At 49.8% G+C, this 27497-nt stretch overlaps 9 protein-coding genes across 9 annotated transcripts; 4 read left to right on the forward strand and 5 right to left on the reverse strand.

The window, feature by feature from the left end:
- Positions 1-334: 334 nt before the first annotated feature.
- N7446_001548 (uncharacterized protein) lies at positions 335-1998 on the reverse strand (the record flags this gene model as incomplete). The annotated part of the gene is made up of 6 exons (XM_058510297.1): positions 335-391; positions 442-528; positions 583-747; positions 811-1074; positions 1124-1902; positions 1956-1998. 6 exons carry the CDS (start codon positions 1996-1998, stop codon positions 335-337), a joined length of 1395 nt encoding a protein of 464 aa, XP_058375833.1.
- A 394-nt stretch (positions 1999-2392) lies between these two features.
- N7446_001549 (glutathione S-transferase family protein) lies at positions 2393-3273 on the reverse strand (the record flags this gene model as incomplete). The annotated part of the gene is made up of 3 exons (XM_058510298.1): positions 2393-2495; positions 2545-2876; positions 2926-3273. 3 exons carry the CDS (start codon positions 3271-3273, stop codon positions 2393-2395), a joined length of 783 nt encoding a protein of 260 aa, XP_058375834.1.
- A 299-nt stretch (positions 3274-3572) lies between these two features.
- N7446_001550 (uncharacterized protein) lies at positions 3573-6538 on the forward strand (the record flags this gene model as incomplete). Its single annotated transcript, XM_058510299.1, has 10 exons — positions 3573-3732; positions 3778-3803; positions 3866-4323; positions 4379-4570; positions 4625-4763; positions 4812-5260; positions 5318-5482; positions 5536-5872; positions 5961-6070; positions 6127-6538. Exons 1-10 carry the CDS (start codon positions 3669-3671, stop codon positions 6536-6538), a joined length of 2352 nt encoding a protein of 783 aa, XP_058375835.1. The 5' UTR covers positions 3573-3668.
- A 387-nt stretch (positions 6539-6925) lies between these two features.
- On the reverse strand, positions 6926-8542 carry N7446_001551 (TauD/TfdA family dioxygenase). The gene is made up of 3 exons (XM_058510300.1): positions 7969-8542; positions 7654-7919; positions 6926-7599 (listed from the first exon to the last, which is right to left on the reverse strand). Exons 1-3 carry the CDS (start codon positions 8266-8268, stop codon positions 6939-6941), a joined length of 1227 nt encoding a protein of 408 aa, XP_058375836.1. The 5' UTR covers positions 8269-8542; the 3' UTR covers positions 6926-6938.
- Positions 8543-9086: 544 nt separating this feature from the next.
- On the reverse strand, positions 9087-9569 carry N7446_001552 (uncharacterized protein; the record flags this gene model as incomplete). The annotated part of the gene is made up of 2 exons (XM_058510301.1): positions 9087-9250; positions 9449-9569. The coding sequence occupies 2 exons, from the start codon at positions 9567-9569 to the stop codon at positions 9087-9089; spliced, it is 285 nt and encodes a 94-aa protein (XP_058375837.1).
- A 74-nt stretch (positions 9570-9643) lies between these two features.
- On the reverse strand, positions 9644-10340 carry N7446_001553 (formate/nitrite transporter family protein; the record flags this gene model as incomplete). Its single annotated transcript, XM_058510302.1, has 3 exons — positions 9644-9804; positions 9875-9995; positions 10062-10340. The coding sequence occupies 3 exons, from the start codon at positions 10338-10340 to the stop codon at positions 9644-9646; spliced, it is 561 nt and encodes a 186-aa protein (XP_058375838.1).
- Positions 10341-12314: 1974 nt separating this feature from the next.
- Positions 12315-13537, forward strand: N7446_001554 (uncharacterized protein; the record flags this gene model as incomplete). Its single annotated transcript, XM_058510303.1, has 2 exons — positions 12315-12898; positions 13003-13537. The coding sequence occupies 2 exons, from the start codon at positions 12315-12317 to the stop codon at positions 13535-13537; spliced, it is 1119 nt and encodes a 372-aa protein (XP_058375839.1).
- Positions 13538-13590: 53 nt separating this feature from the next.
- On the forward strand, positions 13591-13950 carry N7446_001555 (uncharacterized protein; the record flags this gene model as incomplete). Its single annotated transcript, XM_058510304.1, has 1 exon — positions 13591-13950. One exon carries the CDS (start codon positions 13591-13593, stop codon positions 13948-13950), a length of 360 nt encoding a protein of 119 aa, XP_058375840.1.
- Positions 13951-15166: 1216 nt separating this feature from the next.
- N7446_001556 (uncharacterized protein) lies at positions 15167-27444 on the forward strand (the record flags this gene model as incomplete). Its single annotated transcript, XM_058510305.1, has 8 exons — positions 15167-16136; positions 16193-18511; positions 18541-19273; positions 19338-19558; positions 19609-21829; positions 21894-22585; positions 22642-24492; positions 24539-27444. The coding sequence occupies 8 exons, from the start codon at positions 15167-15169 to the stop codon at positions 27442-27444; spliced, it is 11913 nt and encodes a 3970-aa protein (XP_058375841.1).
- Positions 27445-27497: the final 53 nt, after the last annotated feature.

Here is a 27497-nt window from a genome sequence, read left to right on the forward strand (position 1 = left end):
GGGAGTAGCGCGTGGCTATGTCGTAATTTTCTGGCTTTGCAGGGACATGTACATTCCAGTGGTGGATCTGAGTATTGGCACTCATGTCTTGAGATAAGAGTTCTACTAAGTCTTACAATCAAGTTTGATAGCGATATCTGCTGAGTTGGGCTGAATTTGGGACAATTCAGTTTGAACCGAGGCAAAATTTGATGAAATTTGACTTAATTGCATCATGTTGAATAGATGCAGTAGAATTGAAATGCGATGACGCGTGTTGAACGGCATACAAAACAGGAATAGCAATGTAAATGAGTGGCAGGAGCTTTATGCTCCGGTGAGCACCTTAGAGGGCTCAATAGTCATCGCCGCGGCTGATGACTTCCTTGTTTGATCCGCGCAGCAGAATTGTCTAGAGTGGTTAGTACTTTGGATGAGTGTATAGGCCAATGGCGCACTCACATGTTCAAACTGTGCGGAATAGGAACCTTCGACGTCCATAAGCGGCTTATAGGCTTCAACGACTCCATTATTCACAAGAGTGTTCATCTGTTGAGAGTTAGAGGATTGTCTGGCTTCACAGCTATAAATATGATAACTCACGCCAGCCAGATAACGCTCAACGCCCAGCCGTTCGAGATAACGGCGACAAAAGACAATAGAGCCAAAGTTCTCGTTGATCTTCTGATACAGGGAATTGGCACTGGCGAGATGGGTCTTGATCTTCTTCGGCGCGAATGGGTCTTTTCCATATCCGTAGATACCAATCTAGATTATTGTCAGTATATGGACGCATAAAATGATCAAAGCTAGGAGGGAAAAAAAACGTACACCATCGAACATGTGGCCTCGGCCAGTTGTGCCGAATGTTTCGATAGCAAAGACCTCTCCCTCCTCCATTTTGGTGTTGTCGTTGTTCTTGACAAATGGAATGGATTTGCCACCATGGATGCGATATCGATCAATGTTGTGACCACTGAGACCTCGCACTGCCTTAACCGGGATCGATTTACCATTGATCTCAACCTCGTAGCTTTCCATCGCTTCCTGGATGGCAGCGCTGACATCGCTAATACGAACGTCAATTCCAGCATTCTGGGACTGTCAGTCATAACATTGGCTTTGAGGAAAAAGGTTGATTTACCTGAATACCAGTATTCGTTGCATCCTTGACAGCAGCAAGCAGATTGTCGTAGGTTGGTTCAAATGACATGGTGAAAGCACTGTCAACGATCCAGCCATTGATATGAACTCCAAAATCGACCTTCATCACGTCGCTCGATTTGAGAATCACTTCTTTCTGACCGGGGTTGGGTGTGTAATGCGCAACACAATTGTTCAGCGCAAGACCAGTCGGGAATCCCATGCCAGACACGAGACAATCCCCGGTACCAAGACCATCGTTATCGAGCAGCGCTCTCACGCCGTCTTCGATGCCCACGGCAATCTCCGTGAGTGTCTGACCCGGGGCGACGTTCTGCTGCGTCCAGTGTCGGACCTGACGGTGAATCTCCGCTGCCTTGCGATAGTCGTTCAGGAAAGTTTCGTCTTCAAGGCGATTACGAGACTCATATCGGACCTCCTCACCCGTGGTGCGAGCCGTATTCTCGACAGGCGCATATTTCAGCAATTCACCAGTCGGGTACTTGCCGGCAGGGAATAGTTTGGTGAGAGGGACTCGTGGTGGTGAAGATTGCTTGGAAGAAGACTTCTTCTTAGGCTTCTTTCGTTTCTTCTTTTGGGATTTAGCCGGAGACGCGGAGTCGGGTGTCAACGGCAAGGTAACAGCACCGGCGGCATGGTCGCTGTCGCCGTCATCACCGCCATCGTCATCCCCGAGGGTACCATCGCCATCGCGGGACAGATGGGTTCCACGCGGTTCTCCACCAGTGGCATTGGGCTTAGTAGAGCTGGGAGGAGCATCTGTTGGGAATCAATATCTAGTCTAAGACAGTGTTGGGTAGTGAGGGACTCACATTCACCTCCCTGGCCCCCATTTTCAAGTGTTTTAGAGCCCATCTCGACATTAAGAACTGGAATTTGTGATCTGCAATGGAGACCACGCGGTGGAGATGTCAATGTTGTGCGTGGGGCCGGACAGGGCGGTGTGTCTCTCGGTCTGGATATATCGGGCACTATATTTATCTCCACGCTGTCGTGTTGTCCCTTTACTCCATCTGGATATGACACAAACAAACTAATATTGGCTGGCTGAAATTTGCTAAGTAGGCTACTCATTATCAACATTACACGCTGATTTGTGAAACCTGCTCTCAGAACCCATCAGGAACAGCACTCTATGCTGCAAAGACCTCGCCACATCAACACAATATCAGGCTCGACTCTTTTGCAGGGATTTACTATGCACCTGAATCTCACAACATTCCCTCCTCAAAACAGTGCCTGAATCAACTCACTCCCAAAGCATATATTCAGGGAAGAATCGATCATGAATACGGCGCGCATATTCGACCACAACGGGCAGACTCTTGACAACCTTCTGCGCCTTGGGACACCTGGAATAATGAGCTTCTATTGCACAAAAGCGTGAGGACAGGAACTTACGCGGTAGAAGTCAAAGCCGCAACAATAAAGCCGAAACAGACCGCATCTGCTTCAGTCGGTGTATCTCCACCAAGCAGCCAGAAGACCTGATTTTGTTCTGCGTTCTTTGATGCAGACTTTGAAGAGATAAGCAATGAGCTTATCTCTTCCCAGATGTCTCGTCGCATCGAGGCAATCTCATCATCCGTGAAGCGAAGTGTTCCTTGGCCATAGAGTGTCTGGGCCATATTTCGATACACCAACAACCCTACTCCGACACGCAACGGGTAAGGTATCGATCCTAGGACGTGATCTCGCATGGTATAGTAATTCTCGAACCATTTTTCATGACACTATATCGATGGTTAGCATCACGGATCACATAGCTAGTCCATTACTTGCCGTTAGGAAATATAGCCGTTCTTCTAGTAAGGCACGCAATCCTAGGTCGTGTGTCCTTGCCCGGGGACTCAAGGATCCATTTAAATCTTCGATTAACCCTTTCTCAACAAGATTTCTGATCATAAGACTTGAGTCGGAAAGTGTTTGCGTTTCCGATCCATCGGGTTGCGCGAGTGTAAGGTATGGAATTTTGCCACGAGGACCATCACGAGGCGAACCGGCCTGCTTAGAATATTTGAGAGCAGAAAATCGTAGACGAAGCTCAATTTTTGTGACGAAGGGCGACCAGGTATATTCGTCGGATCCGGGAAACCCTCGGTACAGCGTCAACTGGGGTTGCTCGGCCATCTCGAGAGTATATCTGTCGCTTCAGTTGGATCAAACAATACTCTTTGTGTTTTCATTGTAGAAAGAATGCGTTTGTTTATTATACAGCAGACAGCGCTTCGCCCAAAGCCCGACTCCGACTGCTTGGCTCATGTTGCGACCGCAAAAGCCGAAGTAAACACCCGTTAGTAACCCATGCATGATCCCAAACCACGCAAAAGCCGAGTTGCAGGAAATCGAGATAACTGTACAGCATATCTTGATGTTTAGGTTATTAGTTAGATATTCAATTTGACATGTTTGTTTCGAATTGACATTACCCCACACTTTCGATCTCGTCATTCAACGTGCAGATCTCGTAATAGAGCCGACCCAGCCGACAGCCCGAAAACTTTTATGCTTCTCAATGTAGTTGAATGCTGAGAGATACCCCCTTGCTGAATGGTATGGGTTCAAACAAGTCTTCACGATCGCGGTTCGGTAAGTGATCACGCCGAATACAAGGCATGCAGCTAACATGCATAGGTTGCCGCACATGTCGCGCCCGCAAAGTGAGAGATGAGCCCTATGCGCGAGGCGATGCAGCATTCTGATAATTAAATCTACTTTGCAGGTCAAGTGTGATGAACGACCAGGCGAATGTGGCAACTGTGCTCGGTTGCGACTGGTCTGCTCGGGTTATTCCACGCCGCCGAGGTCGCATGCATCGGAGAGTGCGATCGATCAGTTGGACCGCTCGAAAAGGAAGCGAACGTATCGTTCTTGTGCCGCTTGTCGTGTATCGAAAACGAAATGCTCAGGCGAGAGACCAACGTGTCAACGATGCCAGGATAAGAATTTACAATGTGTCTTCGCTGAGGCTTCGCAGCCTACTTGGGTGCGGAGGGTTAATGTGATATCAACACATAGTCAGAAGTCGCCATCCTTAGAGCCGCCGGTTGATGGGTCTCCTAGTTATACCCCTGCGCGGCAGGATGTACGGAGATTATTGGAAACTCCGCCAATCTCACAGCAGCCCTTTTCGATAGTTGAACCTACATTTACTGAGACTTCATCATCCCCCTTAGACTGGTGAGATACTTACGTGCTCTGGAGCAAATTTTGAACTTGATCTGACAGACATAAGGCTGTCTTCACGGCATCTACCCAACCCGTCACGGACGAGGGTGCTAGTCGAGGAATACTTTAACAATGTTCATCCGCTACGCGCTTTTGCTTTTATGCATAAGCCCTTATTTCTACAAAGGCTAGATGGGGAACTTGCGAAGAGCGGTAACAATCATGCTTTGCTGCATATTGTCTGTGCATTGGGAGCTCAGTACGATTCACAGCCCTTATTCCGATAGCTGGCCGCAAGTTAACAAAGTGAAAGATTCTTTGCCCTCACATACAGTGAGACTATAGCTCCTCTGGAATCGAAGTTCGTTCTCCATGCAGGGGCTGAATGGGCCAAGATTGCGCAACGTATCATCCTGGAGGCCTTAGATTCTGTCACTATCGAAAACCTAATGGTATGTGCCAGCATAAGAAAAGTTTGAGCAATCCTGACATTATTCTAGGCAGCTGTCCTTCTCCATGATTATGCCGTTCGCTTAGGAAACTTCTCGAACGCATTTATGTTAAGTGGAATCACCACGAGGATGACACAAGCTTTGCAAATCAATCTGGAATACAACACAGACATACTGTGTCAAGAAGCTGAATCCAATCTTCCAGTGACCGCAAGAGAGTCTCGCCGTCGGCTGATGTGGAGTTGCTATATCATGGACGCTCTCGTCGGCAGCGGAGTTGACCAACTCACACTGATGGACGAGAGGGACATCAAAATTCAGCTTCCATGCAACGAGCGAAACTTCACCCAACAAGTTCCATGCCTTACTGAAACCTTGAATCCTGGAAATCGACTCAAACTTCTTCCCGGAGATCCAGATAATAAGTCTCTGTCGCCCAACATGGGAATAATGGCATATTTCATTCGACATATCGCACTTCGTAAGAGGGTTCTACGGTATGTATAAGAAGGCTTCTATGAAACATCACATAAATCTGACAAACATCTAAATAGATACATCAAACACCTAGGAGATGCCATGGTGCCATGGTCCCCAGAATCCGAATTCGCCCTCTTGGATGCAGACTGCCGAGCATGGTACGAATCCCTCCCAGCCAGTCTTCAGTTTACACCAGATGCAATCTACATTCGCAAAGACACATCCCAACTAGGCGCTCTGTGTGTTTTACATTGTGCGCATTATCAAACGATTTGTGACTTGTATCGACTAGGAGCACCAGCTCTCTACAAACTCCGAGCAGCCTTCGACTTCCCCCAGAACAGCACGACTTTCTTCAACATCTGCAGCAGGTTCTGTTTGATGCTGCTCGCGCTTTGGCTACTATCGTTGGTCAGACGGCGCACCATGGTCCTCGGATGCTGGCGGATTCTTGGCTTCCTACTATCACCTATGATAGTTGTCGGATTATTGTTTATCACCTTACTCAGATTCTTGATCCCCGAGAGGAGAGTACAAAGGCGCTTATTTTGGCGACTATCCCTTTGTTGCGGAGTAATATTGCGGCCCTTAAATCTATGGGTTCTCTAAATGCGATTGCTAACACGCTGGTAAGTTGAGACCTTCTCTGTTTTCCTCATTGGCTATAATTGGCTACAACCGATGTTAAAGTTACTAACATTCAATCTTCTCTTCCAGGGTTGCGCAGCAGAGACAATGCTGGACAGATCTGGTATCGAGTCCGAGGTGGTAACACACAACATTATCCCTGACGATCCATACCACCCAGACGAAGAAGAGGACACAAGGTACTAACAAACACCTTCCCAACCCCAAACTGCACATACTAACACTCAACCTATAGCGAAAGCATATCAGGAACACCGGCCCAAAGCGCCCCAGACTACGTCTTAAACCCACTAACAATCTTCCGCATGGCCCGCAAAACAATACCCGAACGCCACGCCCCCGAAAAATCCGGCACATCCTCCGACCCGAACAGCGTCCGCTCAGACCCGCATGCCGATATCGAGCGGTCTTCAGCGCGGGTCAGTGACGGGAGACTGTTAGGTGGGAATGAGCTTGATGCTGGGCAGGCGAGTCTCGAGGAGTTACAGACGCTTTTTATGTCTGATTTGGGTTGGGCGTGGCAGCCTGCTGATACGGCTGTCGGATCTGGGATTGATGGCGCCGGGCTTTTGCCTTGGGCTGGTGGGTATCCTGTTATGCAGACGGAGCCTTGGTTACCTGTTTTTCCGTTTCCGCAGCAGGGGTGATTGAATGAGTTTGGGGCTTGGGGTTCGGTTTTTGTACATATCTGGGGAGATGTATATAGATGTAGTATTCTGCTTTCTATCTGTGCTATTTTGTACTCGCGGCAAATCATATCGCAACACTACAACATGGGTCATAAGTGTGTATACAGTGCCATAAAGTATTGGACAGTCTCTACACCAACCCCAGCCTCGACGCAATTGTTTTCGCCCTACTTTGGCCTGTCTTGACCTCTTCTTTGTCAATTTCCGGGTACCTTGATTTACGGATGTTTATATACAAGCGGGAGTGTGAAGGAACTTACGGCCTAGGAATATATGCAACTTCATTTGTGTTCGACCAATATGGAACGGAAGGGCTATCGCATGGCAACATATACTATAACACATACAGAAATAGCCCTCACTCCGCATCCAAAGGACAAACAGGAGGCGTATCATTAACCTGAATCCCGCCCCGTTTCTTCTCCAATGTATCATGATAAGGAAGCTTCCAACCACCCTCAGACTCAGGCGCAGCCAACCAAAGCCTCATCAAATGACGACGCCGAGCCGGCCGACCCTGCTCATCAACAGCGCCAGGAGGATGATCCGTATAAGCAGTTCTCGCATGGAAGACCTGCGCATTACTCAAGAACTGAATATCACCAGGCGCAAGAATCATATGCAAAGAAAGCTCCGCACAGACCTTCTCAAAGACCTCCAGTGCGTATTTCTGTTGATCAGATAGCGGAGGAATGCGCGCGTCAGGACCCGAGTTGAATCGTGCAAGTGAGGTCACGTTCATAGGGTCGAATTTGGCGTAGACGCGGGGGTTGCTGCTGCGGTCGTTTTCGAGGTAGAAGATACTACCGCGAATCCATTGTTCTTCGCCTTCGGATACTTCGCCTTTACGGTCGAAGTACCAGTTTGGTTCGCACATTGTTCGGGCTACATCTGGGTAGCGTTCTTGTAAGACGTTGAAGACGTGGTGGGTGGATGAAATGTCGGATTCGCCGCCAGACATTGATTTTGCTACGCAGAGGAGGCCGACGAAATCTGCTCCGTCTGTGTGGAAGTATTGCCTGAGGGATGGTTAAATTTTGGATTCGATTGGGTGGCTTCTCGGACTTTCATACCGAGCATTGGTTCGATAGATGCGGACTCTATCAGTTTTGGTGGGATCTTCTCCGAGATCCTTGACGTGTCCGAGGACATGGCCTCGTCCATTCTGGCTGACAAAGTAACCTAGGTATGTGCCCAGGCCCATATACGCTGTCGCGCACTTTTGGAGATCCCATTCTTGGACGGGAAGACCTCGGAAAAGGAAGAATCCCTTGCCATCAATGAGGTCTCTTCGAAGCTCTTCCATTCGGTTGGATAACTTTGGGAGGTGGAAGTTCGCCTGGAGAAGGTCAATACGAGTTTTCTCCGCCCTGTCCAGTCGACCGTACCTTTGAAATGCCAGTCAAAGGAGCTCCGCTCTTGATGAAGTCTTCGGTGGCATTGCTTATCTCTTCGATCTCTTCAGATGTGAATGTATGCGTCCATGACTCGGGGTTGTTGCGATAGTCCTCAGCCTTCCACAGTGTGGGTCCCGCTAGGACTTTGGGGAAGTCGGCGTAGGGGCGGACTTGTGAATAGATAGGAGGGTGTTGTCCAGATGTTTTGTATCCATCTGGAAAGACAGATAACTTGACTGGCTTCGGTGTAGGCTGTGGGAAAGCACTTGAATCCACGAGACCGGGAGCCATGATGATAGAGATGTGATACTACTTAAACACAAGTGGAGTGTCGTTAGAGGAGTATGTATCCTGTGGCTTGGATAGTTAGTTTAAATTCCCCGAATGAGAGGACATCGATCCTTATATATACAGCTACTCGGCATTTCTCTAGATGTCGTAGGGTTGTAGTTTCTCGGCTCGTCGCGTCGATCGGTCGCGACCGGTCGCTGTTGATGGGCGTCGAAATCACCTCGCACACGCATAGTAATCTCTTTTTGGTGTGACTGGGGGTGCAGAGACAATTTTCCTCAGTGAATATCGCGTCACATCAACTTGAAATATAGCATCTGGCCCGCGCTATGCTTCAGTGAAACGACTCTCAGTGACGGCTTGTCGTCACGGCTGGTCGGCTGCTACCCCGACATTGGCAGAGAAGGTATTGCGCAACATGTTGCCGTATACTCGCAAGCACGAGCGACTCATATCACTCGCGACAATTATTCGACGGAGATTGTGTGGTCAGGGGTGGAATGTTGTTTGGGGATCAACCCAAGGCCTCCGGAAGTTCATCAAACGCCGTTAAACCACAACGCCAACCCAACACACTCTAGTCCCCGATGCGAATTGCCCGGTATCAAACCGGTGTTGTTGAATATTACTTCTGGTCGCAACTATCTCCGGGTCTTTTGGATTGTTAAATCGGCCACGACCTCGGCGTTCACGCAAAATGGGCAATTACAAGACCTCAAAGAGCCGAGCGATCGTGATTAAATTAAGTTGTCATAACTGTTAGGACATATTGCAGTTCAAATTTACCTACTCAGCCCCATTTCAGCGAGTGAGTCTCTCTACGCATTTGTGCGCGTTTCATGATCAATGACACCAGCCGAAGCCTCAATATCGGTCTCCTTCAGCGTCGCCTGCTCCGACTGAAGCGGGCTATCAAAACACTTCTTGCCATACAAAGGCAAAGAGTTCAAGTCAAGCAGGTACATATACCAATAGTAAGTACCTATTATACCTGTCAGTCCGAATCCAAACAGCCCAAGCATAGCTCCAAAACCCGCAACCTCCGACAGCCGCACAGGAACGTGCGCGATACCCACGTCAACAAAGTACCCAGAACGGCTTTAGAAGCTGGACCCGAAACCCGAGCCGTTTGTGGAGATTTGACATATTCTAGAAGAAAAAGAAGAAGAGAATGACTTACCACAAAACACACCGCCACCAACGATATTCCCTAGAAGGGTTGGAATGATGCCCTTCCAGATGTATAGACCCACACTAATATCCGGCGCTCCGACCCAGATAGCCATCGGGATGAACGTCATATTGGCAACAACGTGGTCGAAACCCAGAGAAACGAATGCAAATGTGGGCCACCAGATGCCAATCACTTTTGATGCTAGGTCGCGGCCTTGCAGCTGAAAAAGCATGCTAGACATACTAGCCAGTTGCATCCGATGCCACGCAAGAAGATCATGTGGAATTCGGGTGTTACTTGCTTTTTGGTTGCGAACGAGATTACTGCTGATTTGAATGGTTCTGCTGAGAATACGTTGCCGTCTATGTTGTTCGATTCTGTTGTTAGCCACGTCGATATGAAACGCGACAGCTGGGCGGATTGGATACTTACATCCGAAGATAATGGCCACGATGAATAGAGATCCGGCTAGGTTGCCGAGGAATGTTACTACCCAGTGAATCAACATCTTTGTCCACGGTAGGCGTCTGTGGAGTGCGGCTGTTGTGGTAAACTGGAATACGCATGTTAGCCACAATATAATTCGGTCATTGAGTATGTCACCCCAGCTATATCATACCATGAAAGAGCCCGTGCAAAGCTCTGCGCCTGTCAACAAGATCATGCACAAGCCATAGGGGAAGACCAATGCGCTGATAGTTCGCATCAAACCGGGGGCATTGGTTTGGAACCATGGTGTAGCATTCGTGCTAAGTGCAGTCCCGCATGCAAAGGCAAGCAAAGCGCCCGCAGAGGCTGCGCTCATGAATACCTTGTCTAATCGCATGTTTCCCTTGAGGACTCCGGCATTTGAGACCATCTCGGTCACCTCCCGAGGGGAGAAAGCGTCGAATGTCATTGTGTATGCGACACACTCGGCTGTGGAAGAGAGAAAAAGGTATTGATTTCACTGGTCGTTACTAAGTAAACAGAGGTGGACCAATATCCATGGCATGGTTATATATCTATTCATCTGCTCGAATATAAGGCTTATCTCTCCAAGCTTCCGTGACCCTTGCCGGCATAAGGGTTAGAAAAATTCCGCATTATTGAACTACAGGCAATCATTTGAAGATAAATTTGTGATAGGATATCGCATTGGCGATCGTTTTCTTTTTGTTGACTTCTGTCGAGTCACAGCTCATGCAGTTATCAGACTCAGGGTCTTGGCAAGATAAGGATCTATGTCAAGTTCACACATCTCCGCGGGAGTACAACACTGAGTATTGTTCTATAATCTTAATATTAAGCCACTATGGCTGGTACAGCCACTTGTTGACAATGTCCAATCACCGCCCTAGTTATAATGAATGAATAGTTGAACATAGTTGCCAACTTCTCACGTCAAATGTAGCAAACCAACAATCTAAACCCCTTTCCAAGTCTCAATTCCTAGCAGTACCATTTTTTCCTCCATATTCAACGTATTAGATTGAACCTCAATTTTCCAAACAACTCATCTACCAACCGAAACAATGCCCAAAGACAACGTCACCATCATTGAATTAACCCCAAAACTCAGTACAAAAAGCAAAAAGCAAAATCTAACAACTTACTCAGAGAATTCAATGATTACGTGAACATGAGCCCGGAAGTACCCCAAGGATTGCTGGAACAAGAACAGTCAGTATTCTCAGGTTTGCCAGGCGAATCAAGCGAAACAATTGACACGGAATATCAGCCGAATTGTGTTTACCCGGGCGCATAGCAAGCCCCTTCGGGGGTAAGTAAGAATGAGAAGGCTAGTGCAATGAATAGCAGCCGCAGGATAGTCAGCATTCTCGAGCACAGGCGTCACAATCGTTACGATCCTTCGCAGGAAAACGGGGGATTCTACGCCAATATGGAATTCGCACAGATGTGTCGCGTCGTCGCCTGTTGTAGGAGGGATTATGGCGCAAGAGCAGAGGGTTATGGGGATCCGAATGGTAAGAGTTGCCGGTCACTTAAGAATTGGGTCATGACTCGCTCTAAAAGTGAATTTTAGAGTAGTGTCTGCTCGAGATTGAGTCTTATGGTTTGGAGTTAGGAGTGGGATATCAAATCTGAACTGGTTCCTCAATTTTTGAGTTTGTTTGGGGTAATGGAGAATACTGAAGTTTGCATTGTTTTGTCTAGGTAACAGCTGTCAATTGTAGGCTGTAGACCATACTTCTCGTACAAGCGAGGTTATTGGGAGTGGGAGAACTTGGCGTGGGGTGAGTCGTGCCTGAGGCTGTCAGACTCGGGTTCTTCAGCCAACTTGATCGTGTCTTCCATCTTTGTTCGTTGGATAGTATGTTCTAAGTAAATACCCAAGACGGTTGGACTATCGCGGCTGACAGAACCAAGACTGATCACCGACGGCTAATGAAGTAGGGCATGTGATGGATATATATCTGGGCTGACACCCTTACTCGGGGCATAAGTCGGCACGTTGGACGCCGCCACGATCAGATACGGCTCTAACAAAGGCCGACCTTAGTGATCGGTCTCTCCAGTACCCGAGCACATAAGAGAAAGAAAGCAAAATGGTCACCCCCACGACCCCGAGTTTCGGTTTGCCTCGGCAATGGCCGAAGGGAAAAGACACCCGGGTCCCCCGCATTTTTCGGAAAGGAGAGAGATTGTAAACGATTGGTCGAGAGCAAACAACCTTGTCGACATACGGCAAACCTCACTCGCTAAGGGTCTTGACTATTGTGGGCTGATCTCGATTTGACTTTTGGTGGCGGACGCGGAGACGTGGGGGAACACGGGGAAGAAGGAATAGATGACGAGGGCGTGGGGTGGGATGCCCTATATATCCCTTGGAGCTGGCCAAGAAGAATTACACATTCACACGCCCTTCACAATGGACAACGCCATGTCCAAACCAGATGTTATCCACAATGAGACCGCCGAGCAGCAGAAGGGTGACAAGGCCGTGGACAACAGCGGTATCGAGCGTGTCCACATGACCGAGGAGGACAGCAAGCGCATTTGTCGAAAGACCGATCAGACCATGCTTGTTGTGCTTGCCTGGGTGTACTTCCTACAGATCCTTGACAAGACAGTACTGGGCTACGGTGCGACTTTCGGTTTACAGGCGGATACGGGCTTGACGGGCAATCAATACTCGCTTGTTGGATCCATTGGCCCCATTGCACAGCTGGCCTGGCAACCATTCTCGTCATATCTTATTGTTAAGGTCCCCCATAAGATCTTGATGCCGTCTCTGTGTCTTGGATGGGGTATTGCGCAGACATGCATGGCTGCGTGTCACAACTTCAATGGACTTATGGCTGCTCGCTTCTTCCTTGGTCTGTTTGAAGCTGGATGTCTGCCTCTGTTTGGTGTTATTACCAGTCAATGGTATCGTCGTGCTGAGCAGCCGATCAGGATCGCTGCATGGTACAGTACCAATGGTCTGGCTACTATCGTTGCTGCTGCTTTGTCGTACGGATTGGCACAAATCAAGTCAGATGTGTTGAAGGCGTGGCAAATGCAAGTTCCCCCTTTCTCCCGTGAAAGGGATAATTACTCATTCTAACTGTGAGTAGCATCTTCCTAGTCGTCGGCCTCATTACCGTCATCTCCGCCCCAATCGTCTACTGGCGCCTCGACAATGACGTTGCAACTGCTCGCTTCCTAAACGAGAAAGAGAGAGCCCAGGGAGTGGAGCGTCTGAGGGCCAACCAGACTGGAGCAGGCAACACGGAATTCAAGCTGGGTCACGTCTACGAGGCCTGCCTCGAGCCTAAGACCTACCTATGGATCGCCATGGCCTTGCTCCTCAACATCGGCGCCAGCGTGACCAACATCTTCGGACCTCTCATTCTGAGTGGCCTCGGCTACGACAAGTACAGAACTACGCTTCTTACCATGCCATTCGGCGCACTGCAATTCATCATCATCCTGCTGGCAAGTTATCTCGCCCAAACAGCCCGCCTGAAGAGTGCCATTCTCGCGGGCTTCATGATCCCAACGATAGCTGGCCTCGCAATCTTGTTCGCAGTCCCCAGAACCAAATCAGTGCAGGGCGAGTTGTTGGCCGGCTACTACCTGCTTGCATTCTTATTTGGTGGCAACCCCTAATCGTGACATGGATCATCGGCAATACGGCAGGAACAACCAAGAAGTCTGTTATAATGAGTTTGTACAATGCCGCCAGTTCCGCAGGGAACATCATTGGTCCTTTATTGTTCAACGCGAAAGACAAACCCGCCTATACCCCGGGACTGCGCGCGTGTCTGGGAATTTTCGGTGCCCTAACTGCGATTGTCCTCATCCAGTGGGCTAACCTGTGGGTCCTTAACAAACAACAAGCACGCCGACGTGTCCGAAATGGCAAGAAGGCTGAGATTGTTGACCACTCCATGCAAAGCCAATACCATGGGATGGATGAGGGTAACCAGGAAGAGGCTGGTCAGGAGACCGTCCAGGTTGGAGATAACGCCTTCCAGGATCTGACCGACCGTCAAAATGATGAATTTGTATATATCTATTAAGACCAACTTGAATAGCTCGCGCTCAGCCAGAGATGTGGCGGCGAATGATGAATGATACTCCTTGAAGCGCTTTAACAATCATGCCCCGATCACGCCTGTCAGCCACTGCTATTTAGGCAAAATTGCATGCACGAGTAAAGTAACGACACCAAGATACAGTCACGGAGAATTTAAATTATGATACTCCCGGGTTGTTCTATGCGATATGCGACGCGTTGACAAAGCAAACAAGCCAAACATGACCAGGGGTCAAACCTTACCAACATCTTGGCCAACGCTAGGTTCTTGTATGCGGAACTAGAGTTCCTAGCTAGGTAGATTATAACTGATCATGATATGCATATGCGGGTGCCAGATGTTTTCCACAGACACTAGGATTTATAGTCTGTTGCACTTTTTGAGATCGACCTGCAATGTTGGTCATGTGTCTCCAAGATATCAAAGTGAGATCGGCTCGAATCTCGGCCATGTCTTGTACCGATCGTGAGACATTGGATGAAGTTTGCCGGGCTTTAGCCATCATACTATTGGCAGCAAAGCCTCAAAATTGCTGATGTCGCACGTGGTGGCCAGTATACGAAACCAAGCCAGGGGACCACCAAGGAACAAGGGATTATGCAACGCATTGCAATCCGGCCTGGGATATCTCCGAGTCTAAAATATGATGCTAGGGGCGTTGGACGCCAATACTACGATCTACTGCCACCACGAGGCACGAGCAGTCGGAGTCGGAGTCGGTCTTGAGATTCAAACCGAGTCAAAAGCCGGCAGGCAAACGCCACAGGTTCTACACCCTGTTTCGCAGTCGTCAATTCTAGTTTGTCCACTCTATGTCAATAGTTCGTTTACAACACGAGGCAGAAACAGCCCAATCCACATGGCGGAAACATGGTGGACCCCCTTGTTCGAATCGTGATTTGTTTCGTTTCATACCACAAACCCAGCAAGATACTCGGAGTCGGAACCAGCTGCATGATACTGACAGGATGATGCGAGAATCAATGCCCGAATATGTCCCAATCTGACCACCATAGCGAGCATCGGAACCTTGATATGTACCGCTGCCCGTCCCTGGTGCTGGAGGGTGAATGATTGCGGAGCATTACTTGTCCCGATTGTCCATGATTCATATCCTCTAGACTTTTCTTTGCATACTGACAGACGCACAATTGGTCGTACCAGCCTGTGAAGAAGCCAGTCAAACCCTGCCAACACAATGATGGGTGACCGTGAACAAACTGGAGAGCCAATTGCCATTGTGGGAAGTGCCTGCCGCTTTCCTGGTGATGCAACAACACCATCGAAGCTGTGGGATCTGCTCAAGGATCCCCGTGACGTCTTGACTGAGATTCCGAAAAGTCGATTTAGTACCAAAGCCTTTTACCACCATGATGGTCTGCACCATGGCACGACGAACGTCCGACACTCCTACCTCTTGTCCGACGACCACCGGCTGTTCGACGCCCAGTTCTTTGGAACAAAGCCAGTCGAAGCGAACTCGATTGATCCGCAGCAGAGGTTGCTGCTGGAGACGGTCTATGAAGGCTTGGAAGCTGCCGGTATCCCTATGGAGGGTCTCCAGGGATCCAACACCGCGGTTTATGTTGGACTGATGACAAACGATTATGCGGATATGCTAGGTCGAGATGTCCAGAACTTTCCTACATACTTTGCCTCCGGAACTGCGCGCAGTATCCTGTCCAACCGAATCTCTTACTTCTTTGACTGGCGCGGCCCTTCCATGACCATCGACACAGCCTGCTCTTCCAGTTTGATTGCACTACACCAGGCCGTGCAGAGCCTGAGAAGCGGCGAAAGCAATGTCGCGATTGCCGCCGGAACCAATATTCTCCTTGGACCCGAGCAGTACATCGCAGAGAGCAAGTTGAAGATGCTTTCTCCAACAGGGCGCTCGCGCATGTGGGACAAGGATGCTAATGGATACGCTCGCGGTGACGGTATCGCTGCCGTCATACTCAAGCCATTGAGTGCTGCCCTGGCTGATGGTGATCACATCGAGTGTATCGTCCGGGAAACAGGTGCCAACCAAGATGGTCGCACGAAAGGAATCACCATGCCGAACCCTGTGGCTCAGGCGGATCTCATTCGGACGACGTATGCTCGAGCTGGACTCGATCTTTCTAAGCCCAGTGACCGACCGCAATACTTCGAAGCTCACGGAACCGGTATGTTTTGACGTATCTGGAATTAATCTCTGCGGAATACTGCTAACAAGAGATAGGTACCCCTGCGGGTGACCCTGTCGAGGCCGAGGCTATCAGCACGGCTTTCTTCGGAAAGACGGCTAACTACCACCGAAAGACTAGCCAGGAAGACCCCTTGTATGTTGGATCTATCAAGACTGTGATCGGACACACCGAAGGCACAGCTGGCTTGGCGGCTGTTCTGAAGGCATCACTAGCATTGCAACATGCAGTGATCCCGCCAAACCTCTTGCTTAACGAGTTGAGTGCAACAGTGCGACCCTTCTACAATGACCTGGAGATTGCCCAGGCTGCCAAGCAATGGCCTAAACTCCCAAATAATACTCCCCGTCGTGCTAGTGTTAACAGTTTTGGCTTCGGTGGTGCAAATGCGCATGCCATTTTGGAAGAGTACAACCCGCAATTGATTGGACGTACCTCTGGTGAGGGCAATACGGCGATTGTGTCTCCGTTCAATTTGTCTGCATCTTCTGAGAAATCGCTTCTCGGAAATGTGGCTGCATACTCGGCATATATCAAGAGTCACCCTGATATCAATTTGCGCGACCTCTCATGGACTCTGAACTGCCGCCGGTCCACATTGTCGGTGCGGCTCGCGGTCTCTGCATCGAACACCGTAGACCTTGTTGCAAAACTAGATGATGCAGTGCAGTCATCCACTGGTATCACACCAGCCACCCAGACAGCAACTATCCGTGAGCCGAAGATTCTTGGAGTTTTCACGGGTCAAGGTGCACAATGGGCTCGAATGGGCGCGGAGCTGCTTGAGAGCTCATCAATGGCACGGGAATGTCTTGCTCGTCTTGATCGCTCCCTACAGGAATTGCCCGTAGAGCATCGCCCAGAGTGGTCCTTGAGTGAAGAGCTCCTCAAAGACAAGAACTCTTCCCAAATTGGTCTGGCGACATTCTCACAGCCCCTGTGTACCGCTGTTCAGATTGTCCTAGTCCAACTTCTCCACGCCGCTAATATTAAGTTCAAGACTGTTGTCGGCCACTCATCTGGTGAAATTGCTGCAGCATATGTTGCAGGTTATCTCAACGAAGCGGATGCTATTCGGATTGCGTACTACCGCGGATGGTCCCTTCAGTATGCCAACGACAAGGAAGGACCGAAGGGTGCTATGATGGCTGCGGGTACATCCTTCGACGATGCCAAGGAGCTTTGCGAGATGCCCTCGCTAGAAGGTCGAATCTGCGTAGCGGCCAGCAACTCCTCCGCCAGTGTCACGCTCTCTGGCGATGCAGATGCGATTGACGAGGCCCAGGAAATCCTCGAAGATGAAAAGAAGTTTGCGCGCCTTTTGAAGGTCGACAAGGCATACCACTCTCAGCACATGCTATCCTGTGCAGCACCTTACATTGCAGCAATCCGCAAGTGTGGCATAACTATTCAGTCTCGGTCCAGTGGCAGCCCTACATGGATCTCCAGTGTATATGGCGAGAATATCGACGACGTCAACGACAATCTTGCTGACACTTACTGGAGCAATAACATGGTCAATCCTGTTCTATTTTCTCAGGCAATAACCTATGCCGTTGGTGCCGCCGGCCCATTTGACATGGCATTGGAGGTTGGACCTCACCCAGCGCTGAAGGGACCCGCAATGCAAACTATCCAAGAAGTGTCTGGTGAATCATTACCCTACACGGGCACCTTGAACCGTGGCAAGAATGACCGGGAAGCCTTTGCATCCGCTCTTGGCGCCTTGTGGGTATCACTAGGAGAGAGTGTCGTGGACTTTGCCGGCTTCGAGAGCAAGGCGACACGAAGCACTCGACAACCGGCATTGATCAAAGGTCTTCCATCGTACTCGTGGGATCACGACCGAGTTTACTGGCACGAGTCTCGGTCTTCGATTGCTTTCCGCACTGAGAGTGAACCCTTCCATTCTCTTCTTGGTGTTAAATGCCCAGACGGAAGCGACAAAGAGCTGCGCTGGCGCAACTACCTTCATCCCCGTGAAGTCTCTTGGCTGGCTCATCACCAAGTTCAGGGACAGATGGTGTTCCCTGCGGCCGGGTATATCTCAGCGGCAGTTGAGGCAGTTGCTCAGAAGTATGGTCTGCAGTCCGTGAAGCTGATCGACTTCCATGATGTAACCATTGGCCAAGCCTTGGTCCTCGAGGAGAATGATGGCGTCGAGACCATTTTCAGACTCTCCATCGAGGAGCTCCGGAGTGATTCAGTATCGGCGTCTTTTGCTTGTCATTCCAGCGCTAACAAGGGATCATCCAACATGTCCCTGCATGCATCTGCTTCACTGCAAATTATCTTGGGCGATCCGAAAGATGATACTCTCCCCCTCGACCCGAAACCCATGGAACCTTCCTCGAGTTGGAAGCTGACCGTTTCTACAACACAGTTTCTGAACTTGGGTTTGGCTATACGGGTCCCTTCCAGGCTCTCTCTGGCTTAAGCAGGAAGATGGACGAGGCAACAGGCCTCATTGCTGTCCCAGAAGTTGATGAACATGACAGACCATTGATCATTCACCCGGGCTCACTCGACGGTGCCATCCAGTCGATCATGTTGGCTTATTGCTTCCCAGGGGACGGTCGTCTACGCACCCTATACCTGCCTACTCGAATTGACAGGCTTCGTCTGAACCCTTCTGCTTGTGCTGCCCTCGCTGCGCCTGGGGCAGATATGCCGTTCTACTCCACAGTTACGGATGCCCGGTTTGCTGAGCTTTCTGGTGATGTTGATATATTCTCCACAGACGGAAAACATACCCTGGTTCAACTTGAAGGGTTGCATACTACTCCGCTCAGTCCGTTGACACCTGCCAACGACGTTCCCTTCTTCACGGAGGTGATTTGGGATGTCGATGGGCCGACCGGCACCAAGGCCACTACAGAATTGACACCGCAAGACCATGCCCTGGGATTGAATCTTGAGCGCATCGCTCACTTCTATTTCAAGAAGCTTTATAGTTCGATTTCCCGGTCGGAACGTGCGAAGGCCGCCTGGAACCATGCACATCTTTTGTCTTATGCTCAGCATTGCATCTCTTCTGTTGCTTCTGGAAAGCACAAGATTGCAAAGGCTGAATGGGCTAACGATACATTAGCTGATATCACTCCAATTTTGGACCGGTGAGGTCCCCTCTGCTAGCTTGTGAGCAAGCGCCAAAACTGCAACATATTAACCAAATTATAGTAACGCTGAGAGCATCGATGTCAAGGTTCTCTCTGCAATTGGCGAGAACCTACCTGCTGTCATTCGCGGTGAGAAGAATCCGCTTGAAATTCTTATGCAAGATAACATGCTTGGTAGTTTCTATGCCAAAACTCTTGGAATTGATTTTTACCTTGGAGAAATTGCCCGGATGTCTCGTCAGATCAGCCACCGATATCCCCACCTGAACGTCCTAGAAATTGGTAAGATTCTGTCCATGACCGCGACCTTGCTATGTACTGATAATTTGCAGGCGCAGGCGCTGGCGCCACCACCGAGAGAGTTCTGCCTGCAATGGGCTCGGCGTTCACCTCCTACACATACTCTGATATTCTGGACAGCCAGTTCGATGATGTCCGTGAGAAATTCTCGGAGTACCAATCCAGGATGGTATTCAAGGTTCTGGACATTGAACAGGATATTATCGAACAGGGGTACGAAGCGGAATGCTTCGACCTGGTGATTGCTCCCTTGGCTCTTTACGCCACGAAGAATCTCGAGGCTACCCTCTCAAACGTTCGTAGGCTTATCAAGCCCGGTGGTTACCTGATCATGTTGGAGATCACAAATCCCGATGTTATGCGCTTCAGCCTCATCCTTGGTGGCCTACCTGTTTGGTGGCGGGGCCACGAGGACGGAAGAACACTATCCCCTTGTGTTAGTGAGAGCAAGTGGGATGAGCTAATGCAAAGGGCAAAGTTCTCCGGATTGGAGGCTCTCGCGCCATCTTCCTCGACCTCCCTTCTGCCATTCTCCGCCATGGCTACCCAGGCAGTCGACGGCCGCATCAACTACCTCCGTGACCCCTTGGCCCATATCCACCAACCACTCGGTGTTGACTCGTTGACAATTATTGGAGGGAAAACGCCGTTGACTGCAGCCATGGCCGCTGACATCAAGACCGCAGTTAGTCGCCATTATGGCAACATCCATACTGCCAATTCCCTGAGCGATATTGTCTCCACGGACCTGCCGGTTATGGGAACAGTCATCAGTTTGATCGAGCTTGATGAGCCGATTCTCAAGAACATGACGTCCGAGAACCTTAATTCTTTCCAGGAACTGTTCAAACGGAGCAAGAATGTACTCTGGCTGGGACATGGAGCTCAAGGCGATAACCCCTACGGCAACATGTTCACTGGTGTTCAACGTACACTGCTCATGGAGATGACCCACCTCCACGTTCACTTCCTCAACCTTCATTCCTTGCGTGAAACGGAAGCAAAAGCCATCGCAACAAAGCTCCTTCATCTAGAGGCTGCCGAAATTTGGGATCAAAGTGGCCAACTTGATGGAATTCTCTGGTCTAATGAGCGAGAAATCGCCTTTGAAAACGGAAAGATCCTGGTTCCTCGATTCCGTCTCAACTCTTGCCGAAATGACAGATACAATTCTTCCAGGCGACTCATAATTAAAGACGTTGAACGTGCCAAGTCCATTGTGACTATCCAGCAATCGGACATGGGATATCAAATCGAAGAGAAAGATATTAGGTCTTCGCTATCTTTCCCCGATGGCGTCGAAATCCATGTTACACATTCTTTGCTTCGCGCTGTCCGCATCACCGAGACAGAGAGTCTGTTCTTGGTTGTTGGAAACAACACTCGGACTAAGGAGCGAGTAGTTGCTCTGTCGCATACTTTGGAGTCTCAACTTCATGTGCCGCATAGTCTAGCAGTGCGTTGCGGAGATACCCAAGAGCAAGCCGTTAGTTCAATGCTCACCCTCTATCTGCACTTCCTGTCTCTCTCCATGCTGCAGAAGCTTCAACCTGGCACGGCGTTGGCAGTTTTGGATCCCAACTACTCTCTGTCTCCAGTAATAACAAAGCATGCGAACGAAAGGGGCGTACAGCTGGTTCTTCTGACCACGAAGCAAGGCGTTTGCTCCTGGCCATGGATCCAGGTCCACCCGAACACCACCAAACGTGAACTGATCACCAAACTTCCTCGGAATATTGCCAGACTTGTCACAATGGGGGGCAATGATGATGTGCTTTCGGTTCTCAAAGCGTGCCTACCGGCCATCTTTCCATTTGAGAATGAGACAACCCTTACTACGACTTCCTGCCAATCGCAATTCACCTCTGACATGGGTCAACTGTCGATGCAGCTTCAAAATGTCTGGATGAGAGTGCAGTATGATCTGATGCCGGTGAACCTGCACAGGTTCGCATCTTTGAGTCTACAAGACCTCATCCGCACAAAAGACCCTCTGGCCGAGCAGTCCCTAATTGCCTGGGGTGAGTCCAGGCTTGCTATTCAAGTCCGCCCAGCCACCAAAAAGGTGAAGTTCTCCAAGGACAAGACTTACTGGCTCGTTGGACTTACGGGTGGGCTTGGTCTGTCTCTGTGTCAGTGGATGGCCAGACAGGGTGCACGGTACATCGCACTCTCAAGTCGTAACCCCAAGGTTGATGACCAGTGGTTGAAGAGGATGGCTACTACCAGTTGCACTGTTCGTGTCTTTTCAAAGTAAGTTATTTTCTCTATGTCGGCTTTCCCTTGCTCGCGTCAGGAATGGACTGACAGCATTCAGTGACATCACAAACCGTGAATCTGTCCAGTCAACATACCGCCAGATATGTGATAGCATGCCTCCAATCGCTGGTGTTGCACAAGGTGCTATGGTTCTCCAGGATACGATGTTCATTGACCTGGATCTTCCTCGCCTGGACAAGGTCCTTCGCCCCAAGGTTGATGGTAGTATCCTGCTCGACGAGCTATTCCCAGAAAACACTTTGGACTTCATGGTCTTCTTCTCATCAATGGCTGCGATGACAGGGAACCCCGGACAAGTGGCATATAATGCTGCCAACATGTTCATGGCAAGTTTAGCTGCACAACGCCGAAAGCGTGGCTTGGCAGGACATGCAATCAACATCGGTGCCATTGTCGGTAACGGGTATGTTACCCGAGAATTGAACATGGGCCAACAGTCATATCTGTACCGAGTTGGACATTCTTGGATGTCCGAACAAGACTTCCACGAGGTATTTGCCGAGGGCGTTCTATCCTGCTTGGATCGTGTGGGTGCCGCCGAGTTGTGCTGTGGTCTTAGAATCGATGATGATGAGTCTAAGAGTTGGGTTTCCAACCCCATGTTCCAGCATTTGGTCTCCAAGTCGAGCAGCCTTGTTATCTCTGACAAGAAGGGCAAAGCTGGGATGTTGATCAAGACACGCCTGTTTGAGGCGACATCCATGCAGGAAGTGATGGAAATCTTGATAGGTACTGTGATCCGGAACTTGCTGCAATAAATTGTGAACTAACAGTATTCCGTGTAGACGGCTTTGTTTTGAAGCTCCAGTCCTCTCTTCAAGCTGATTCGTCTACTCCCATGTTAGACATGAGTCCAGATGAACTTGGTGTTGACTCTTTGGTCGCCGTTGACCTTCGCTCATGGTTCCTCAAGGAATTGGGAGTAGACATGCCAGTGCTGAAGATTTTCAATGCAGCATCGATTCGAGAGCTGCTTGCCACAGCTGCCGAGGTTCTCCCGGGGACATTGATTCCTAATCTCGCCAACGGTGACCAGCCCCCTAACGTTCCAGCGCACCAGCTCGCTCCTGTAGTGCCAGCCGCAAACATCACTACTGATATTTCCGAGGATGTCCGAACGCCAGATACAAACGAGACCCTCGAAGCCTTCAAGTTCGCAATTCCGGATATAGCAAACACGTATAGTGGCAGCTCAGGAGCTTCTTTGAATACCAGGGACTCCAATTCCGAAGATAACGCAGACACTTCTTCGTCAATTTCTACAGATGACAGTGAGATGGTGTCCCCAAGTCGCGAAATTCAAAGGACTACCTCGATGTCTTATGGGCAGTCACGGTTCTGGTTTCTGGGCCATTTAGTCGAGGATAAGGCTGCTTTCAACATCACACCGACATTCGAATTGACTGGTCGGTTGAAGGTCAATGACTTTGCTAGAGCTATTGAGTCTGCTGGTCAGCATCACGAAGCCTTGCGTACATTCTTCTTCACTGATGACAAGCAAAACCATATGCAAGGTGTTTGGGCAAAGTCCAACTTGCGATTGGAACATGTTGCAATTTCCGATAGAAAGGAAGTCGAAGACGCCTCGAAGCAGATGAAGGCACATGAGTTTGACCTTGCCAACGGTGAAATTATGCGTGTCCAGCTCCTTTCAATGAACCCAGAAAAGCACTGGATGATCTTCGGTTTCCATCATATCAACATGGATGGGATCAGTTTTGAGGTGTTTTGGTCTGATGTTGAGAAGGCTTACCAGGGTATACCTCTTTCCCAGGACGGTATTCAATACCCCGAGTTCACCATGAGACAAAACCGCGAATATGAAGAGGGTGACTGGGCAGGTGAGCTGGCTTACTGGCGAGCACAGTATGTTGAAATCCCGCCAGCGATCCCTCTGCTCCCGTTCGCCCTTCAATCGGTCCGGCCCAAGGTTGCCCGGTTTGGGTCGCACACTGCTCAAATGCGTCCTGATGCAAATACTTCCGAAGCCATTGAACGGTGCTGCCGAATGTTCAAGTCCACGCCTTTCCATTTCCATCTGGCGGTCTGGCAAATTCAACTCTTGCGTTTCTTTGATTCAGATGATATTTGTATTGGTCTGGGTGATGGAAACCGCACCGAGGCCGACATTCTGCGAAGTGTTGGATTGTTCTTGAACCTACTTCCAGTTAGATTCTCCCGTCACCCAGGTCAATCCTTCGGAGAGTCTCTGAAAGACGTTCGGAACATCACACAGGGCGCATTTGCGCATTCGCGTGTGCCGTTCGATGTGATTCTGACGGAACTTAATGTTCCGCGATCCGCCTCCCACAATCCTCTTTGCCAGGCTATGTTCAACTACCGTCCTAAAGTTGAGCAGTCCAGGAGTTTCTGCGGATGCCTTGCTGAGGGTGCACTTTTGGGCGGTGGCGAGACCTCATTTGATCTCAGTCTGGATGTTGCCAATGTGGGTGCAGGCGAGACCCTCATTCACCTGTCTGTCCAGGACAGTCTCTATAGTATGGATCACGCTGAAATCCTACTCCGGTCTTACTCCAATCTGGTTCAATCTTTTCTGCAGAACCCAGCTACACGAGTGACTTGGCCGGGTTTGTATTCGAAGGATGATGTTGAGGAAGCAGTGACTCTTGGACGAGGCAAGTCACATCACCCCTTCTCAGTACTCATCTAACCGTCTCACAGGACCCGAGCTTCGAGCGGAATGGCCAACCACTATTGTTCACCGCTTGGATGAGATCGTTAGTCTGTATCCTAACCGCGTCGCTTTGAAGGATCATGATGGAACTTCAATCACATACACCCAAGTCCAGCGTCGCATCGATATGATTGCCAACGAGCTACTTAGCAACGGAGTGAGTCCTGGCACCCGTGTCGGGGTTCTCCAGGCACCAAGTGCAGACTGGATTTGCTCTCTTATGGCCATTCTCCGTGTCGGTGGCGTCTACATTCCACTTGACAAGAAGGTGGGAATGGAAAGACTGGCAATGATCATGAAAGAAACCAATGCCTCCGTCGTTCTCCTTGATACCACAACCATATCAGACTATGGCCTCTTGTATACAAAGGCTGGGCCGATTGATGTGCGTAGTCTGTACGACTTTACTGCAACCTCTGTCTCCAATATGGCAGCACCAGATGAGACAGCAGTCATCATGTATACCAGTGGATCCACCGGGATCCCCAAGGGTCTTATGATCTCCCATTCGGCATACATCCATCATGTCCAAGCATCTAGTGCAAAGTGGAACGTCAGGCAAGGAGACGAGACTATCCTGCATCAGTCATCCTACGCATGGGATGCGTCTCTGTGGCAGATCATGGTCACGCTCTGCAATGGGGCAACACTCGTGATCGCATCCAGCCACGCAAGAGGTGATCCCGTTGCTCTCACCAAACTTATCGCTTCCGAAAATGTGACTCTCACACTTGCAACGCCGACGGAATATCTCGCTTGGATGCAACACGGTCACTCCAACCTGACTAACTCCTGCTTGAGAACCGCTATCTGTGGAGGCGAATTTGTGTCCAGTGGTCTGATCGACGAGTTCAAAGCGCTACAAAAACCTGGACTGGAGTTGATCAATGGCTACGGGCCGGCGGAGATTGCCATCGCCTGTTCTGGTGCTCACATTCCGTTGGATTCAACCGCCGCTTCTTCTGTGCAAGCCCTCTTTACATTGCCAAACTACTCCGTCTACATTGTTGACCAAAGCTTCAACCCTGTACCGATTGGGATCCCTGGTGAAGTGGTTATTGGGGGCGCTGGAGTCGCCCAGGGCTATCTCGATAACGCCAAGGCAAATGACCGCTTTGCACTTGATCAGTATTCAAGCCTTTTTTTCAAGGAGAAGCACTGGACAACAATCCATCGAAGTGGAGATCGCGGCAAGCTCACCCGGGGCGGTGGATTGGTACTCCTGGGGCGCATGGATGGTGATAATCAAGTCAAGCTGAGAGGCATGCGGATCAATGTCGAGGAGATCGAGAAGGCAATTGTCAATTCTTCCGCCGGAGTTATTGCCCAGGCTGTGGTATCTGTCCGTTCTGATGCCAGCCACAGCTCGGATAAATTTCTTGTTGCCTTTGCTGTGATGACAGCTGCAGATATTGCCGAAAACACACTCGAATTCCTCAAGCGCCTTGCCCGGGAGCTACCATTGCCACAGCATATGCGACCTGCTGCTATAATCCCCATCGAGACTATTCCTCAGAGTACCTCCGGCAAAACCGACCGCGCCGCGGTCAGCTTACTCCCCATTCCATCTGTTGCATCCAAACATGTAAATGATGACACTCTCAAGGAATCTGAGCAGTCACTGCGCCAGCTTTGGAAACAGGCTCTTCCACGAGAGCTTGTCAGCTATCATTCAATTGAGGCCAAGTCAGACTTCTTTCATGTCGGTGGAACTTCGCTCGCCCTTGTTGATCTCCAAGCTCTGATAAAAGATCGTCTGGGGGTATCCATGGCTCTGCACCAGCTTTTCGAGTCAAGCACACTCCGAGACATGGCTGCAAGCATTGAAGATTTGTCCTACCCTGGACAAGAGTTGGAAGTTGATTGGAAAACAGAAGTTGAAATTGATCCCAGTCTTGCTTTGTGTCTGAGCGGCGGTGGTACCCACATTATCCCCTCTGGTGTTAGAGTCGTGGTGCTTACCGGGGCTACTGGTTTCCTTGGCAAGGAGCTCCTCCGGTTGCTCTTGAATGACACCGACGTTATCTCTATTCATTGTCTGGCTGTCAGAAAAGAATCGTCTGAGCTCCCAGAGATCTTCTCGCACCCGAAGGTTCATCTGCACAGGGGCAATTTGGGAGCTTCTCGGCTGGGACTCTCAGATTCAGATGCCAGCTCAATCTTTTCTTGTGCAGACATCGTGATTCACAATGGTGCCGATGTCTCATTCATGAAAAGCTACCAGACGCTCAAACTGATAAACGTGGCATCCACCAAAGAACTTGTCAAACTCGCCTTGCCTCGACGTATTCCTTTCCACTTTGTCTCCACGGCCGGTGTTGCTCGTCTTGCTGGACAGGAGAGCTTCGGGGAATCCTCTGTGGCATCGTTCCCACCTCCATCACCCCCAAACGACGGGTACGTCGCTGCGAAGTGGGTGAGTGAGGTATATCTGGAGAACATCCAAAGACAATTCGGTCTTCCTGTGTGGATTCATCGTCCATCTAGCATCACTGGTGCCGATGCACCAGAGCTTGACCTGATGGGCAACGTCATGCAATACATCAAGGAAACCGGCAAAGTGCCTGACTCGAGCTCATGGTCTGGGGTCTTTGATCTCATATCTGTCGAATCTGTTGCGAGCCAACTTCTCGAGGCCGTGCACGAATCTAGTCTCAGTCATTCACAGGCAGTCAAGTATTTGTATGAGTCTGGTGAGATGCAACTTGGACAGGAGGACATTATGCCCTTGATGGAATTGGGAACTGGCCAAGAGTTCCAGACTGTTACTATAGAAGATTGGGTGGCCTATGCCGAGCAAGCTGGAATGAGTCGATTGCTGGCAGCGTATCTCCGCACAGCATCGGATGGACAAGTATTTCTTCCTAAACTGGTGAAAAGCACAGACGTTTGAAAGTTACTGAAAAGAATACCGGGAATGATATGGCCAACTGAGTTATTGTCAAA

This window comes from Penicillium canescens, assembly GCF_028828765.1.
Source record: "Penicillium canescens strain IBT 15451 chromosome Unknown utg000002l_segment0_segment0, whole genome shotgun sequence".
In the NCBI taxonomy this organism is placed as follows: Eukaryota; Fungi; Ascomycota; class Eurotiomycetes; order Eurotiales; family Aspergillaceae; genus Penicillium; species Penicillium canescens.

Excerpts from the sequence above, each read along its gene's own strand:
- N7446_001551 (XM_058510300.1), bottom strand. The coding sequence starts at position 8,268 with ATGGCTCCCGGTCTCGTGGATTCAAGTGCTTTCCCACAGCCTACACCG. Across the intron at positions 7,920-7,968 it reads CTTTGACTGGCATTTCAAAG|GCGAACTTCCACCTCCCAAA; the intron begins GTACGGTCGACT and ends GACCTTCTCCAG. Across the intron at positions 7,600-7,653 it reads ATCTATCGAACCAATGCTCG|GCAATACTTCCACACAGACG; the intron begins GTATGAAAGTCC and ends ACCATCCCTCAG.